Genomic DNA, 17,346 nt, shown 5'->3' with positions numbered 1-17,346 from the left:
GCTGGTGCAGTGGGTCCTGGGTCCCACCTACTGCTCGACATTGCCCGGCCTCATGTAGCGAGAGTATGCAGCCAGTTTCTGGAGGATGAAGGAATTGATGCCATTGAATGGCCCCCCACGCTCGCCTAACCTAAATCCAATCGCACACCTTTGGGACATTATGCTTTGGTCCATCTGACCCCGCCAGGTTGTACCTCAGTCTGTTCAGGAGCTCAGTGATGCCCTGGTCCAGATCTGGGAGGAAATACCCCAGGACACCATCCATCGTCTCATTAGAAGCATGCTCCGACGTTGTCAGTCATGCATACAAGTACGTGGGGGCCATACAATATACGGAGTACCTTGAGTTGCTACAATTAAATTTCAGCAAAAAGGACTAAACTGATGCATCATTTTTTCACTTTGATATTCGGGGTGTCTGATGGAAATGAAAATTATAAAACTGAGGGCTAAATTCAAACTATGTGGCATCCTTTCGTTCTGAACACAGTCCATATCAGTATAGATATTTTCAGCATGAGACTTTTTCCCCATTGAGATCTGAAGTGTTTTCAAAGTGTTCCTTTAATTTTTTTGAGAAGTGTATATATACTGTATAATAATATATATAAAATATATATAATAATTTTTTTTTTTTTTTTTTTAGGACAAAGTTGTGGTGAATGACCGTTGGGGAAGTAACTGTTCGTGCCATCATGGAGGCTATTATAACTGTGCTGATAAGTTTAGTCCTTCTACACTGCCTGACCACAAATGGGAGAAATGCACTTCCGTAGACCACTATTCATGGGGTTATAGACGCAACATGCAGCTCTCTCAGATTATGACTGAAGGAGACATCATCTCTGTGAGTAAAATGAATATTTTTGAAGCACGCGTGTGTATGAAAAAATACATAAATATGCACAAAGTGTGTGTGTATTTACAGTGTGTATCTATATCTGAGAGAAAATTGACCTCAGCACAGCGCAAAGTACATATAATGTAAAAGATAACGTGGCACAGGGTTTGAAAGATGAACACTAAGATATAATAAGAAAAGGGAAAATCTGTTCATAAGAGGAATTGGGGCACAGAAGAGAATTGATGATTTTAGATGAATGGAGGTATTTGCAATTGAAACATTTTGTGACAACACCACCACAGCCAATTAGATCCGAGGAGAACTTAAATCCAATAGAGCAATTATGTAATTCACAGATAAAATTGAAACCTAATCTATCCCGGATCTACAAAATACTCACAATGTTTGAGGAACCAAAAATACCTCCATTCATCCAAAAATGGGAAAAGAAGTTGGGGTCACGTATAAGAGCAACAAGTGAGCAAAGTACTAAGGGCTGTACATGTTTTGGCGGTGGATATAAATACAATAGAAATAATGTTTGGCGAGGTGGTATATTATACCCGATAAGGCTCAAAAATATCGGCCTGAAAATTCGCCCCGGTGTTGGAAGATGTAATCAAAATGGTAGCATTGCACATCATTGGTGGGATTGTAGGAAGATAAGTGAATATTGGCAGGTGGAAATAACAGGAATGGAGATTCCTGAAGACCCATGGTTTTGTTTATTCCAGAATATGAGTATTGTTAAAAATATATAAAAAGTACAGTCGTGCCATAATAACGCAGCAGCGGGAGTAATACCAAAAATATTGCAAAACGCAGAAAAACCCAAAATTAGAGCTTGGTTTAATAGGATTGAGTACATATATAAAATGGAGTGTGAGTAGGGAAGAGAATCAGGCAGAAAGATTTTCCAGTACATGGGATAAATGGATACAATTCAAGAAAACAAAGAAATTTTAATATAAAGATGGAGTGGGAAGGAGGTAGAAGAGTGGGTGGCGCAATTGGGGTAAGGTAGAGGGGGGGAAAAAAGGGGAATATAGTAAGATTTTTCTGTATATTATGTGGTAATCTTTTTATATGGAAAATCAAATTACATTTTTATTATATATAATTTTTTTTTTTTTTTTTTAAATGAACACTCCGTGACAAAGTTTGTTTCCACAAGGCACATGCTCGTCTTTTCCGTTTGTGCCACATGAAACGAAATGAACTCCTAATTGAGTACTCGCCTTTTAAGCCTCATGAGTGCTGCCTTTTTATTTGGCCTTATCTTTTGGAATAAACACGATATTGTCAAAAGTATTGGGCTGCCTGCTTTTACACACACATGAACTTTAAATTATATCCCTGTCTTAGTCCGTAGGGTTCAATATTGAGTTGGCCCACCCTTTGCAGCTAAAACAGCTTCAACTCTTCTGGGAAGGATGTCCACAAGGTTTAGGAGTGTGTCTAAGGGAATGTTTGAACTTTCTTCCAGAAGCACATTTGTGAAGTCCGGCATTGATTTGGATGAGAAGGCCTGGCTCGCAGTCTCCACTTTATTTTATCCCAAAGGTGTTCTGTCAGGTTAAGGTCAGTGCCAGTCAAATTCCTCCACCCCAAGCTCGCTTGCTTTGTGCACTGGTCCAAATCATTTGGTGGAAGGGGGATTATGGTGTGGGTTGTTTTACAGGGGTTGGGCTTGGCCCCCTTAGTTCCAGTGACGGGAACCAGTGCACAAAGCAAGGTCCATAAAGATATGGATGAGCGACTATGGTGTGGAGGAACTTGACTGGCCTGCACAGAGTCCTGACCTCAACCCGATAGAACACTTTTGGGATGAATTAGAGCAGAGACTGCGAGCCAGGCCTTCTCGTCCAACATCAGAGCCTGACCTCACAAATGCGCTTCTGGAAGAGTGGTCAAACGTTCCCATAGACACTCCTAAACCTTGTGGACAGCCTTCCCAGAAGAGTTGAAGCTGTTATAGCTGCAAAGGGTGGGCCAACTAAAAATTGAACCGTACAGACAAAGACTGGGATGTCATTACCATTCATTTGCGTGTAAAGGCAGATGTCCCAATACTTTTTGACAATATAGTGTATATCGGGCACACATACCTGTTGGACATAATCGTTCCATATTTGAAAGGCCTAGCTTTTACCTCACACTCCTGTACACCTAGTACGTGCCCATTTCCAAAGAAGGTGTGCATTTTTTCCTTTGTGTTATCATGGAAAAAGAATGCAATTGGTAAAAAAAAAAATCTTTAATTTGTGCTTTTATGCCCAATATTACACATCCTAGGGGTTTGTCTAACTTTGTTTCGAACAGTAGAAAGTTGGTTTATTACCATGAGTTTCACCTATAATAGCGATTGATCTATGACCCCAATTTATCTTGGCTTTTAATTGATCTATATTGTCCATAAATTGGCAGACTTGCATACTTGGCTATTGGCTTGGGCTACCTCCCATTTGTCTCAAAGCCCAGCCACTCACACCACTGCTACCCCCCCCCCCCCCCCCCCACCCCACACACACACTTTTTTTTTTTTTTTTTGTCTTGCAAAACCGTATTAAGTTGATTGATTTTTTTTTTTTTTTTTTAACATTTCTCTATATTGCCTTTCAGGACCTTGTGCAGACTGTGAGTTTTGGAGGGAATTATCTCTTAAACGTGGGACCCAGCAAAGAGGGCTTAATTATGCCAATTTTTCAAGAGAGACTTCTTAATGTAGGGAAATGGCTGGACATAAATGGCGAGGCAATTTACTCCTCTAAACCTTGGAGGGTACAGAAAGAAAATGCCACTTGCAGCATTTGGTAAGTGCTGTCCAAACAATAGGAACATGTATCCTGCTAAACAGGGTCCCCTTTTAAATGCAGAATGACCATGCTTGACTGGAAAATCTAACATGCAGTTTTGCATTTCCAAATGTCAGTGCATTATCCAAATGGGTTAGTATGCGTTCCCTATTTTATCCTAGAAAACAGACCGAAGATGCCTCCTAGTGGGACTTTAGGGGCCTGAAAATATAATTTGTAAAGTAGCAAAAAAACAAGCAAAAAAAGGTTTTATATAAATACAAATTTTATTGAACATCATAGTATACAACATGAAGCTGATGGTAAGAGGGCAACAATGTCGAACCAGAGGAAGGTGAGATATTAAGGAAAATTGTTTTCAGGAAAATTGTTTTCATATTTACCGTAACTTTCCTTTCCTGGACCTCCTCGTTTCAGCCTACTATGGGTCAGCTCCACCCCTCTAGGACAACCTCTAACTAACCTTTAAAGTGCAGCTGTCTCCCCTAGGAAACTGTTCCCTTACAAGCCTCGCGACGGAGACCTGGGTGGGAAATCCTTGGCTGACATGAGGATCCAGGAAAGGAAAATTGCAGTAAGTATGAAAACAATTTTCCTTATTCCTGGACCTCCTCATGTCAGCCTACTATGGGACATACCAAGCAATACCATTTCAGGAAGGGAGGGAATAAAGATTACAAAATAACTCATTCTGCTGTCTAAACCTATTTAAGAGAGACAGCTGCAGAAAATCATATGAAGTTCCTCGGAAGGCAGCAAGGTCCGGACCATTCTTTAGTGGTGAGTTAAAGTGTTTGCCAGCATAGCCCAATGCTTACACTCTACTTCTGCCAACCCCCTGGCCTATATGCTCAAGCAACTGCCCTAGTTTTGTGCAATGTGCCGTCATTTCTGACAGACAGGAAGCCGCAGGGAGCTAGTCAAACTGAACTGAACCATCCTGACTATTAAGGAAGAATGAACCCCTGCCAATGCCATGAAACTCCCTTAAACTCACTTGGGACACCAAGTGGTTATTCCCCTTGAACTGATCAAACTGATCCCAAGTAGGCCCGAAGGGGAAGAAACAGATTGAATTCCTTTTCATATTCTCTTTCATCTTCTGAAAAAGCAGGAAGAGCGGTCTCTCAGTTCACTTGGAAAGTAGTCCATGGAATGTTGGAACTTGGGGGGGGGGGGGGGGGGGGGGAGCCATCTGGTCGAAAAGACTTAAAGATCCTTTTTTTGTTAAATAAAAAAAAAAAAAAACACATAATCATGATACTCTCTAGAGAAGCAAGTATCCATTGCCACAGGATGTAGGGTTTACAATGAGTTGAATGCCACATCAGTCTCTAACCAATTTGGTGGCATACAACAAAATCTAAACCTGAAGGAGACAAGGAATCCCAATTCTTCCGTGAAGAATCGTACAAGAAGACTGCCACCTGTGGTGATAAGTGGAATCGCCTGAATTTCTTGATTCTGCAATATGGAGCCTATTCTCCCTCTGGCAATATAAAATGATCACCGATATCACATTTCAACCTACAGACCATCCATTTCCGCCTTCCAAAATCTGAATGGAAATACTAGTCTCCTGGAGTAGGAAATCATGGCAGCACAATAGTCAAACTGCCCAATGAATCCTTGGAATCATCCTGAAAATCAGCAGAGCTGAAGGGAAGAACCGCACCAGGTGGAGCTTCCACATTTTAGCCAAGGCGCCCTGACCTATGGTCTGAGAGTCCCAGGACCAGGAAAAGTAGAAAGGACACTGAAATATCTCTGCTGACCTTACCAGACCTACGGGCAGCGTAATTAAACGTTTTAAGAAGAACCACACTTGTTCCAGGTTGAGAGTCAATTCACAGGGATCTATGATTTTTCTGGTCAATCAGACTGGTAAAACTCTGACCCTGGAAGATTTAAACCCTCCAAGATAAAACCTGCACTCGGGACAAAGGATAAAATCAGCACAATATACTCTAGAGTGGTAGACTCCTGACTCCTTCTGGTGGACTAAGCAAATTACCATGGTAGTTGTCTGAAAAACACCCCCTGACTTCCTAAAAGAAACCGAATTGCTATCAGACCAAATCGGACTGCCTCTGGTTTCAACAGACTCAAACTGAGATTGAGTCTTGCCATCTCTAAACCTTGGCATAAAGACCCACACACTGAGCACCCCAGTCCCAAGGACTGCCGTGTGTAGACTTTGGAGCAGCAAGACGGAGATCAAAAACCACACAACCCGTCAACCATACTCTCCTTTTCAACCACATCCAAAAGAAAAGGAGGTGAAACTATGCTCTACAAAAATCTAAACCCCAGCAATAGGCAAGTTATTTGTTCCAAGACTGAGACACCCTGTCTACCGAAGAAACAGAGGCGTATACATTACCTGGGTGCGCAGGAACTGCCCCACCTGACATTACCCCAGGACTAAGGCCTCTTACAAAAAAGAGCAGAACCAGGAAGACAGAGCTATCAGTAAGAAAAGAGCCCCTGTCCTGAGCAGTGTGCAGGAATATCCAGATATTCAAAAAGGTTAGTCCCAGAGATGATCTCTGGAGGTTCTGACCCATCCAAGTTACTGGAATGCCTGAAAGATCTTTTTGGGTATGTCAATAGAGCCCATGCCTTTTTGTAACCTAACAAGAAGTCACCACAAGATCACACAAAGACTCTAAGGCTAGTATTGGGCCTAGCCTCCTAGCGCTCGCAGCACTAGCGAGAAGCAGAGGGTCAATACAAGTGGGATAATGGAACTGGAAAGAACCACCTCTCAGAACTGAATGGCAATCTCCTCGTTGTGGAAAAATAAATTCAAGTCATCCACTTCACCGCTTTCCCCTTGCCAACCCAGGCATGGTGGAGGATAGGAAGACCAAGCAAGCACACATCATTTGCTAATGGATAGAGCCTGTCCTCCACCTTCCTCCTGCCTAAAATGCTGAGGATCCCAGGCCCCAGAAGGGTGGGCCTGACCTTAACTAGCACTAAACAGCGATCCTGGACTAAGTAGACTGAATTTGATTCTACTAAAAATTGACAAGATGAAAGCTCTCCAGGGTCCTGCAGGCTAAAGCGTTATCTAGCAGCAGTGCTCCTACGTAGCTATAAGCAGGATATCACAGAGGAAATGAATGCCCTAAGGATAGATAGTACCTCCAAGAGGGTTCCGGGGTGGGTGCCATGACCAAAAAGCATACCAGGACCCAGAAGGATGGACATGACCTTCGCTTGCAATGAACAAAACTTAAATGGACTGAATTTGAACCTACTAAAAATTGACAAGATCCTCGAAGATCTAGAGGGTCCTGCAGGCTAGAACGTTACTTAGCAGCAGTACCCCTACTTAGCTATCAGCAGGATATCCCTTGAGGAAATAAATGCCATAAATATTGATAGTACCCTCAAGAGGGTTCTGGGGAGAATGCCAACCAAAAAACATACCATGACCTAGGCCAAGTCATCGTCTGCTAAAAAACCTGAGAAGTGCTGGCGAACCCAGACTATAGGACTATGTAGACTAGCCTCTGCGAAGTCCAGAAAAGGGCACCAGCCTCCCTTCCTCACCACCAGAATAATGGTTTTCCAGGATTCTGTCATGAAGACAGGAACCTTCAACACATCCACATGCTTAGCACGAAGATAAATCCAAAGCCCATCCGATATTTGCGACCCAAGAGAGGGAATGAATATTTGTGCTCCACCTCTGCATCTGTATCGAAAGAATGCCCTGAGCCACAAATCACTCCTTTAAACTGTGACAGATTGGAGCATGGGAGCTATGGCAAGGAACCGGAAACTGCTGCAGGGATGAGAACATTTAGCTATCATTGATATTTAAAAAGGTCTTCTAGGGTATGGGAGGCAATGCAAATATTGTACACTGCTTTCTTTTTAAAACCTGCATTTGACCGTAGCCCTAGAACAGTGATGGCAAACCTCGGCACCCCAGAACCACACCCCCCCCCACGATGCCCAACTACACTGCAGAGTGCATGAGCACCATGGGAAATGCAACCCCAAAACATCCGGGGCGCCAAAGCTCGCCACCACCGCTCCAGAGCAAGGTAAACTAGGGTAGCCAACCGCGGCCCTGCAGCTGATCCGAAACCACAAACCCCTGTTGTCTCTGCCTTGAGGAGGCATGCCTATAGCTGTAGAGTCTTGCAAAGCCTCAAGATGCAGAACATGTAAGGGCCCCCATGTACTTGGAGTGGTAAACTGTCCCCACACAGCACTGAGGCAGCTTGATCCAGAAACCTAGAGAAGCTAAGTGCACAATTATCAGTATTACTGCCCTCTCCTGGTTAAGAGGTATATGTGCTGCGGTACATAACCTGGTATTCCTAGGTGGTTCCCCCGTCCATCTACTAACCAGGTCTGATCTTGCTTAGCTTATGGCCACACAACACCACCCTGTATGTGCTTGATCTCAGAAGCTATCTCACCTAAGGCAACTCTGCTGTAGTCCTGGGCCATCTCCAAGAGACACTGTCTTCAGCCAGGCAAACCAGCCTTTTCCTGAAACTAAGAAAGCTTAACACTCGCTTCCCAACCAGAGCCCTTTCTCCTCCACTCATGGAAAACCTCATCTGCCCTAAGCAATAAGGACTAATAGGATAGCCACAGGCTGCACTCAAAGTGCCAGCTTATGCTGTTGTCTGTCGCCTGCCAACAGAAGTAACCTTGTTGTGGGAGGCTCTCTGCAGCAGCTGGCAACAGTATTGTAAAGTAGCGCAACCTATATGCCAACACTTGGGTATGGTAACTACATCCAGTGTTCACAGTAACTTTGAGGCTATAAATAGTGGACAGGAGAACCTCTGATTACCCCATTAAGGCATAGACACATTCTTCCTCCTGGCAACGTAGCCTCCCAGCACCTCGTGGCTAAGATCCTTGGACTACCTCCTTAAAGCGGAGTTCCGGCCACAAAATCGGCAGTCGATTTTGGACCATCCGCTTGCTTTTCGTCACCTGAAAAATAAATGGGATAGTTACGTTTTTTTTTTTTTTTTTTTTTTGTTTACTTACCTTGTTATTGAAGAAAGATGTACTCGCCTTTCTTCCACTTCCTCCCTCTACGGCCGCGGCCCGCGCCGTCCCTTCCTCTTTGCATTGATTCCTGGGAGCTGAACGTCATCGCTCCCAGGAATCAATGCGCCTGCACGGGCCCCGCTCGTCAGTTCCGGTGCGGGCGCGTCATTCCCTTCTAAACAGCTTCTGGGCATTCCCAGAAGCTGTGGAGGGATGACACGCCCGCACCGGAAGTGACGATCGGGGCCAGTGCAGGCGCATTCTGGGAGAAGAGGACGCGCTGGCTTCAGCTGCCCACATCCGAGATGGCAGCGCTGGAGAAGAAATTTTCAAGGTAAGTATTTCTTCTAAAAGGTAAGTGCGACCCGGGACAGTACAGAGGCTATCCATTGTGGAATGTACTAGCCCTGACTGTCCCGGGGGTATTTTATTGAAAAAACTTTTTCGTGGCCGGAACTCCGCTTTAAGGTATTGCTGACACAACCTCCAAATTAGTGATAAGATGAAAGTGACCGCATTCACAGCCGTTTCAATATTTCAGTATGTGATCTACTGGGGAATTGAATTTAAGGTCGCAGGGTGCATAGCTTGCATTCATCCCCACTACACCATGGAGCGAGCCTTGAAAGACCTCTTTTACATATTCTCAGTCCTGACCAGCCTGACAGCACTTGATTGTGGCTACACACAATGTGAGGGAGATCCTGACTGCCTCTTAAAGCGGCTCTAACACATTCCTCCAGTCAGCACACATAAATTTACACACAAGACCGAGACAAACTGACCCCACTAATCAGGTCTATTCAGAGTGACCAACTGACGAAAATGTATTCTGTCCTGGCCACATGCATTGAAAACATAACAAATTCCTTCTCAAAAAATCTTCAGTGTATTGAGGATGGTGGCAGCTTTAGACAAAAATACCCCAAGCTTCAACACAGGCAAAGTAGACCAGGATGTGCATGTGCTCACACTGAGGGCAGCAGAGACCCAGTTACACACAGCGTATTGGCCACAGAGGAGAAGGAAAGCCAGCCGTATCTGGAGACTGCCTCCGCTGATTAAAAGCCACTCTAGCGAACTACAAGAGCCAGCAAGCCTGTTTAGGGGGAAAACAAATATAGCAAAAAAAAAAGCCAGCCAGCTTCATTATCATTCATACTGTAACAATAACGAGGAAAGAACCTCCACTGGAATACAGCATCTGTGGCAGTTTTTAACTGTCAAGGGTACCAGTATGAAATGCAGCAATTTATGCTGCAATGTAACTTACCCCCAGCACCAAGGGGAACCCACCATCGAGAGATTTACAGCCTATAAGAGGGGGTCTTCTTGCCCAGGAAAGGCTGAACCTGGGACAGTCACAAGGAAAGGTAAAAATATATATATATTTTTTTTTTAAAGGTGTCTGGAGCGAGGACGAAAAAAGAACCGTTTCCTAGGGGAGACAGCCGCACTTTAAAGGCTAGTTAGAGGTTGTGCTAGAGGGGTCAGAGGGGTGGAGCTGACCCATAGTAGGCTGACATGATTAGGTCCAGGAAATAGATATATATCCATAATCTATCATAGTGATTGGAAGCAATGATGTAAGCAGAAAAACCCTACAGGAACACAGTTGGGTGTGGCACAGGGGCACCTTCTGTTTGTTTTGCATTTTCAATTGGGGTGGATGTTGGCCTGTCTTTATCAATTGATTTCACTCCCATCCTCTGTTTCATATTTTATCAGACAAATGGAAGTTATCCATCTCCATTTCTTTTGTTTTTATACTTTTAAATTTTTAACACAAGTGTTTTTTTTTTTTTTTTTTTTTTTTTTTTTCCCCAGGTACACTTCTAAAGGATCAGTTGTATATGGCATCTTCCTGACGTGGCCTGAAGGAAATCAGATAAAGTTGGTTTCCCCAAAAGCCTCTCCAGATACTAATGTGAGTATTTAAATGCAATATACGTTGTTGGATATTAATAATTGTAAAGTCTTTTTTTTTTTTTTTTTTTTTTTATTATAACAACCATGTTCTACTTGCCTGCCCTGTGCAGTGGGTTTGCACAAAGCAGCCCAGATCCTCCTCTTGTTGGGTGCCTCGTCTGTGCTCCTGGCCCCTCCCTCTTAAGTGCCCCCACAGCAAGCAGCTTGCTATGGGGGCACCCAAGGTGAGCTGCAACTCCGTGTATCTAGCTGCATGCAGGGCGCCGGACACATGGAGCTTAATGTTGTGTGTTTTTTTTTTTTTTTTTTTTTTTTTATATCTTTTGATTAGAGCCAGAGGCTCTAATAGGATGATGCAAAGGGTGGAGCCGGGGCACAGAGCAGTGCGCCCCGAGCCCGCCCATTATGTGACAATCGCGAATGAAAATTCGCTGTTGTCACACCGATCCTCCTTCTGGCCAATCATGAAGCGCGTCCGATACGCGCTTCCTGATTGGCCCCAAGGCAAACCCCATGCCATTGGCTGAGGACGAGGCGGGAGGACTGGAGGAGACGTGCCGCCGGGGGACACAGTGAGAAGCCGCCGCCGAGACTGAAGAAAAGCCGCCGCCACGGCTGCTCCAGGTAAGTGCGCTGGTCTCTGCATTGATGGGGGCACGGCAAGCTGGTCACTGCATTGATGGGGGCACGGCACGCTGGTCACTGCATTGATGGGGGCATGGCACACTGGTCACTGCATTGAATGGGGGCACGCTGTGGTAACTCTGCATTGAATGGGGGCACACTGTGGTTGGTAACTCTGCATTGAATGGGGGCACGCTGTGGTAACTCTGCATTGAATGGGGGCACGTTGTAGTAACTTTGGATTGAATGGGGGCATGCTGTAGTAACTCTGCATTGAATGGGGGGGCACACTATACTTTGATTACTGAAGGCCCCTTTCACACTTTTGTGACCTCAAAGTAATACAATTTTTTGCCGCAAAGCAATGCCTATTAGATTTTTTTTCTGTTTGCGCTCCCCAACCCCCCCCACACAAAAAAAAATTTTGAGCACCAGCTGCCACTGAAAACCGCTACATATACAGGCATCCATGATCTAACACAAACCTATCTAGCCTTGTAAAGCGAAAAATCCGAATACATGATCTTTTTTTGTCTGGTCTCCGTCGGCGGAAGCTCTGCAGAGGACACCAACGGCTGTGAAATGAATGGAAGTGACATCACCCAGAGTTACTATGGGGCTTCTGTTGTCGGCTGCCTCCTCTGCACCCGCCTCCACAGTGAAGCCACCAGTGACAACCTGGGACCAGACCAGAGCGGCTTCAGAAAAGGTATGTATACTGAGTGTTTGTTTTTTGTTTTTTCCTTTTTTACAGGGCTAGATAGGTTAGGCTTAGATTGTGGATGCCTGTAGATGTAGTGATTTTTGTGTTAGGGTGGACTTCCCCCTTTAGAAGTTCCCTTCACTACCAGTTGTATACTTAGAACAGTAAGTGCATCTTCTGCAGTTCTCTGACTGCACCATCTTCCTCCAGAGTTTAAAAGCAGAGGTTACCCAAAAAAAAAAATCTCCAGACCAGGGGACCCAGAGATGTATTTTCTCTCATCATAATGTCATGTGGCTTTTATCGTTTTGCAGTAAGTCATATTTTCCATAATCCAAAAGTGTATTTTTAGAAGTAATCTGAGCTCTATGGTCACCTTTTCACTTGTTAACTGAATTGCTGCCTGCAGGTGACCATGTTGGGTCTCACAGGAGAACTGCGGTGGAAACAGGACCCAGAGTCGGGGATCATCGTTGCGCTGCCACCCATTCCTCCTGGCGTCTTTCCTGTGGAATTTGGCTGGACACTAAGATTGAATGGAGTAAACTGAGTAAAAAAGGGAAAAATACCTGGCTGCATATAATAAGGCAACTAAATTAAATATTCTGATCTTGAGTATTTCATACAATCATGAAGACTGAAATTATCAGTCAATTTGTCTTTTGCTGCTGAAGATGATCTGGTTAAGTTGATCTAAAACTGTGTGTTTATCATTAGACTTGGATGTATTTTCTCACATTTTCTAGGGAAATGGCTGCTAACAGGTCTTTCTGAAGGCAGCAACAATATTTGAATTTCCAGGTGTAAAGGAAAAGTTCCAGGTGTAAATTTAATTTTAAATAGTTTGGGCCAAGCTGACGCAAACAGACGGATTAACGGAATAATGCGGCTCCTGTGTCTGCTGTAATATACTGTAGTAGCATTAGCTAGATACAGTACGAGGCACTGTGTTCCGACTGCAGTATGGGCAACTTCCTGCCGGTTGCTTGAAATAAGTCTGGCTGAGTGCTTCTCCCTATTAAGGAGAAGCCTGGTTTTTTTTATTAAATACAGAGCTACCTCTGCCAGAGGTGGAAACTGATGTCATCTGCCCACCTCTCAACCTTAGCCAACCAGAGTAAGGCTTGTATTCATTAATAAAAATACAAGGCTTCTTTTGAATGGCAAAGAAGCACTCATCCTGATTCTTTAAATTGCAGCTGCAGACAGTAAATGCCCTTAATGCTGTGAGGACATGGCACTGTTTCTGTATGTAGCTAGAGCTACTATAAACCATTACAGCACACACAAGTGCCACATTCTTCACGTTCTGTAATGGTAATATCTCTACATTTGGGCAAGCTTGGCACAAGCAAACCACTTTCAAACCACTTTCAATCGGATTTTTACTTTTAAAATATGTAGGCATTTTAATTGAGATTTTAATTGAGATTTTGTGTATCTCCATATTCTGTAGTGTATTTTTTAATGGTTCAGATATACTGAAAGTTAAAAAATACAAACCCCTTTTTTTAATGTGAAAAAGTGTGAATAGCCCTTCAGACTTGATAGCTTAGAATAAACCTGGGAGCAATATGAGGGCAGCCATTGCTCCGTTCCTTGAGAGAATACTTAACTGGATGGTACATGATCCAATTGTTTTATTCCTTTCTGAGACCCGGATTTAGAATAAGTATGCAGATTGAGAAGGTAAGCAAAAAGTGAGAATGCGTTATCTATCTGCATACCTGTAGCAGGTCGAGAATTTAAAAATGATGCGCAACAATAACTAGTATTTTTAAGGAGCAAAGGTCTGCATAAATAGCCTTGGTTTCTTTTATGAGAGGTGTCTAAAATAGTTAACAATTGGTCACAGGCATGAAACGTTTATGGGATGCTGCCTTTACTTTGACCAATACTGCATTGTGTGGTCTGTTCTTTTATGCCTTAAGGTGATTGCAGGTTGGCCCTGCCTACATAGAAGCCTCTTTGATTTAAATTTGATAGTGAACGACTTGGGAATGTTTGCTGATCATTGCACATTCCTAAAGGTCAGCACATGGTTTTCAGGGTTCACTTCTTTTTATATGGTATATTGGTATATTTTTTTGTTTTGTTTTGTGCAGGACTGTACAAGGATGATGTACAAACCTTTTTTTTTTTTTTTTTCCACAACAATCAATGTTTTGTTACATCTGTAAAAAAATAAATTTAATTTAAAAAAAGCTGATTGGTGTGGCCTACTGTACTTCATCCCCTTGTTGCATCCCGTGGGACACAGCAGACCTCTGGCGCATAAGCCTTTCTTTTAGAAGGAAAGAAACAAAGTTCACCCCTGTGGGTATACCCCCTGAACAGAAAGTGGAAACTGCAGTCTGACCACTCGTTCCCTGTTGTGATGAAACTGTTTCTTTGAAAATCTTTTTTGTCTAGCTGAAGCGGAACCTAACTTTGCCTTGTGAGCTTAGCCAAAAGTCTACTTGTTAACTGTACAACACAGGACTTAAGTTCTAACCGTAGGTTTAATACAGCTACCTTCAGGTGATTGGATGCTGGCAAAATACAAAAACTGCAGGGACATCCCTTGTATAACACCCCCACCATGATCAATGTATCTACTCTCTGCGTGAAGGCTAGTTGGGGTAGTTTTTTTTTTTTTTTTTTTTATCTCCAAGATCCTTTTATCAAGATTCCTAGCTGATATTATCTCCACTACTCTGCATAAAGAGAGACTTTACTACAAGGTTTGCTTGCAGTCTATACAGCAGCCTAGAGTGATCCAGGCATTCGCTGCTTTAGCCCCTACTACTGCAGTAGGTTTGTGAGTAATCCTTGTTAGTAATATCTGGCTGTGTGCTGTACAATTGCTTTACTTTGCTACAAGTCTGAGTGCCCCCTGTTGGTAGTGTCTCTGTGCAGTGGCCTATTTTAACACTGTTGCACAGAGCCAGTAAACCCTCCTGCACGGCATTTGGCCCCTGAGTAACCCTTGCTAGTATCTGCTCACTTGCATACTGTTTGGTAGCCTACATCACAAAAGGCCCCAAGTCCCTGTGCTCTGCAGTTAGTCCATGAATAACCCTTGCTGGGCCACTGTCTTGCATGCATAGCTGTATGAGCCCAAAAGGGTTAGTAATCCCTCCTAACCTGCAGTCAGTGAGTATATCTTGCACATGGTGACTCACTCGCATACTATTGGTATGGCTGCCTAAAGTCCTTGCCATAATCAACAGTTCCTCTGCATTTGGTCTGCAAGTATCCTTTGTGGGAATTGTCTCACTTTCGGTTTGTATTTTGATTTGTTGTGTCCTAGAAGCAGACAGCTTTTGGCCCCTTCTGATTTGAAGTCAGCCGGTGAGATCCCCTGCTGATACTGTCTCACTTCATACTGGTTGTATGGTGGCCTATGGTGTTCTAGTTAGGAAATGCATTACCCCTGCCCTTCCTTGCAGGAGGGTTGTGAATATCCCTTTTGGTAATGTCTCACTGGTTACTGTTAGGCTTCCGTACCATGGTGACCTTGTCACGCACAGCCATTGGCCTCTCCTGCTCAGCAGTGAGTCTGTGTGGTCTAGAAGTATACCTTGATGGTACCATTTCACTTTCATTTGTTTACTAGATGAGCAGTGGCTTTTAGTGATCTAAACATACACACGGCCATTGTCCCCTGCTGCTCTGCAGTGGGTCTCTAATGGCGCTTTTCCACTGCATGGTACGGATCGGTTTGGCGCTTTTCCACTGCATGGTACGTGTTAGAACGGTTAGGTACAGCGGTGCTTTTCCACTACATGGTATGGGCTCGGTACGGCTCGCTTAACCACTTGCCGACCGGTCACGTTGACCGTACTGCGGCAAAGTGGTTCGTTATCGTCCAGCGACGTAGTACTATGTCGCTGGACTCCTCCCCCTGTAGGCGGCGCGCTCCCGCTGTTTTCATTCACAGCGGGAGTCGGGCCAAGGGAGGAGCGGTGGCGATCGCCGCTGCTCTTCCCCGATCGTCGGGGAATCTAGTTTGGAGATCCGCCCGCCTGTGTAAACAGAGCGGGCGGATCTCCTCAGTGACAGGGAGTGACAGATTGAAGTGTTCAGCATAGCTGAACATGCGATCTGTCCCTGACTCACTCAGTCACCTCCCCCCACACACGTCAGTAAGCACCAGGCATACATTAACCCCTCCCTCTCCAATAAATTAACCCCTTCCCTGCCAGTGTCATTTTTACAGTAACAGTGCATATATATATATATATATATATAGCACTGATTACTGTAGTAATGTCACTGGTAACCCCAAAAGTGTCAATGTCAGTCAAGGGTCCGATCTGTCCACCGCAATGTCGCAGTCGCGCAAAAAAATCGCAGATTGCCGCCATTACTCGTAAAAAAAAAAACACCAAAAATGACAAATCTTTCCCTTAGTTAGTAAACGCAATAACTTTTGCGCAAACCAATCAAAATACGCTTATTGTGATTTTTTTTTTTTTTTTAACAAACATAGGTAGCAGTAAACAAATTGGCCAAAAATGTAAAAAAAATTGATTTACATTTTTTTTGGGGGTGGAATTTCATATAAAAAAAAATGTTAAAAATATTGTTATTTTTTCAAAATAAACGCTCTTTTATTGTTTATAGCGAAAAAAGTAAAAATCGCACAGGTGATCAAATACCACCAAAAGAAAGCTCTGTTTGTGGGAAAAAAAGGACGTAAATTTCGTTTGGGTACGGCGTCGCACGACCGCACAATTGTCAGTTAAAAGTCGCACAGTGCCGAATCGCAAAAAGTGGCCTGGACGTAAGACCGCAAAATCCTCCAGTGGTTAAACATTACCACCTCGGTTGGGGTTCCAAGCAGGTGTTCCGTGAGAATAACCTACCCCGTGAGAAATCCCTACCCTCGTCACTTCCTGTGAGGAACAGCTGAGCAGCGTAGCAGTGGGCATGCTCACAGCCCCGGATACGTAATGGAACAGCTGAGGAGCTGACTAGTGCATGAAATGATCACGGCAGTGTGTGTAACGCGGCGGTTACATTAAAACAGCTGTGCTGCAATATGAGTCATCTCCGCTCCTGTCCCTGTCACTTCCCTGATCTTGGCTAGTAAATATGAAAGCGGCTCTCGGCTCCGTGATCAATCTTTTCATACATCCGCCGCCGCTTTTATATTTAGCCCAGATCAGGGAAGTGACAGGGATAAGAGTGGAGATGACTCATATTTCAGCCGAGCTGTTTTAATGTAACCGCTGTGTTACACACACTGCCGTGATCATTTCATACCCTCCGTGCATGCGCACTAGTCAGCTCCTCAGCTGTTCAATGACGTAGTGGTGACGTAGGTGCACCGGAAGTGACGAGGGTATGCATTTCTCACAGGTAGGTTTTTTTCACGGAACACCGGCCGTACCGATAACATATCCCACAATCCT

At 44.0% G+C, this 17,346-nt stretch overlaps 1 protein-coding gene across 1 annotated transcript in view; it reads left to right on the top strand.

Annotated features, from left to right (window-relative positions):
* FUCA1 (alpha-L-fucosidase 1) overlaps positions 1–12,605 on the top strand; it is a 46,169-nt gene extending 33,564 nt beyond the window's left edge. The window contains exons 5-8 of the mRNA XM_082246522.1: positions 647–847; positions 3,467–3,657; positions 10,519–10,618; positions 12,357–12,605. Of these exons, the coding sequence (XP_082102648.1) occupies positions 647–847; positions 3,467–3,657; positions 10,519–10,618; positions 12,357–12,497 (633 nt within the window). The 3' untranslated portion in view covers positions 12,498–12,605. The remainder of the gene's footprint in view (positions 1–646; positions 848–3,466; positions 3,658–10,518; positions 10,619–12,356) is intronic.
* The last annotated feature ends 4,741 nt before the right edge of the window (positions 12,606–17,346 follow it).

The sequence above is a fragment of the Pelophylax lessonae genome (assembly GCF_965119305.1).
Source record: "Pelophylax lessonae genome assembly, chromosome: 2".
NCBI classification, from domain to species: domain Eukaryota; kingdom Metazoa; phylum Chordata; class Amphibia; order Anura; family Ranidae; genus Pelophylax; species Pelophylax lessonae.
Note: the sequence above shows the minus strand (reverse complement) of the source record. Positions and strands in the feature narration are given on the sequence as shown.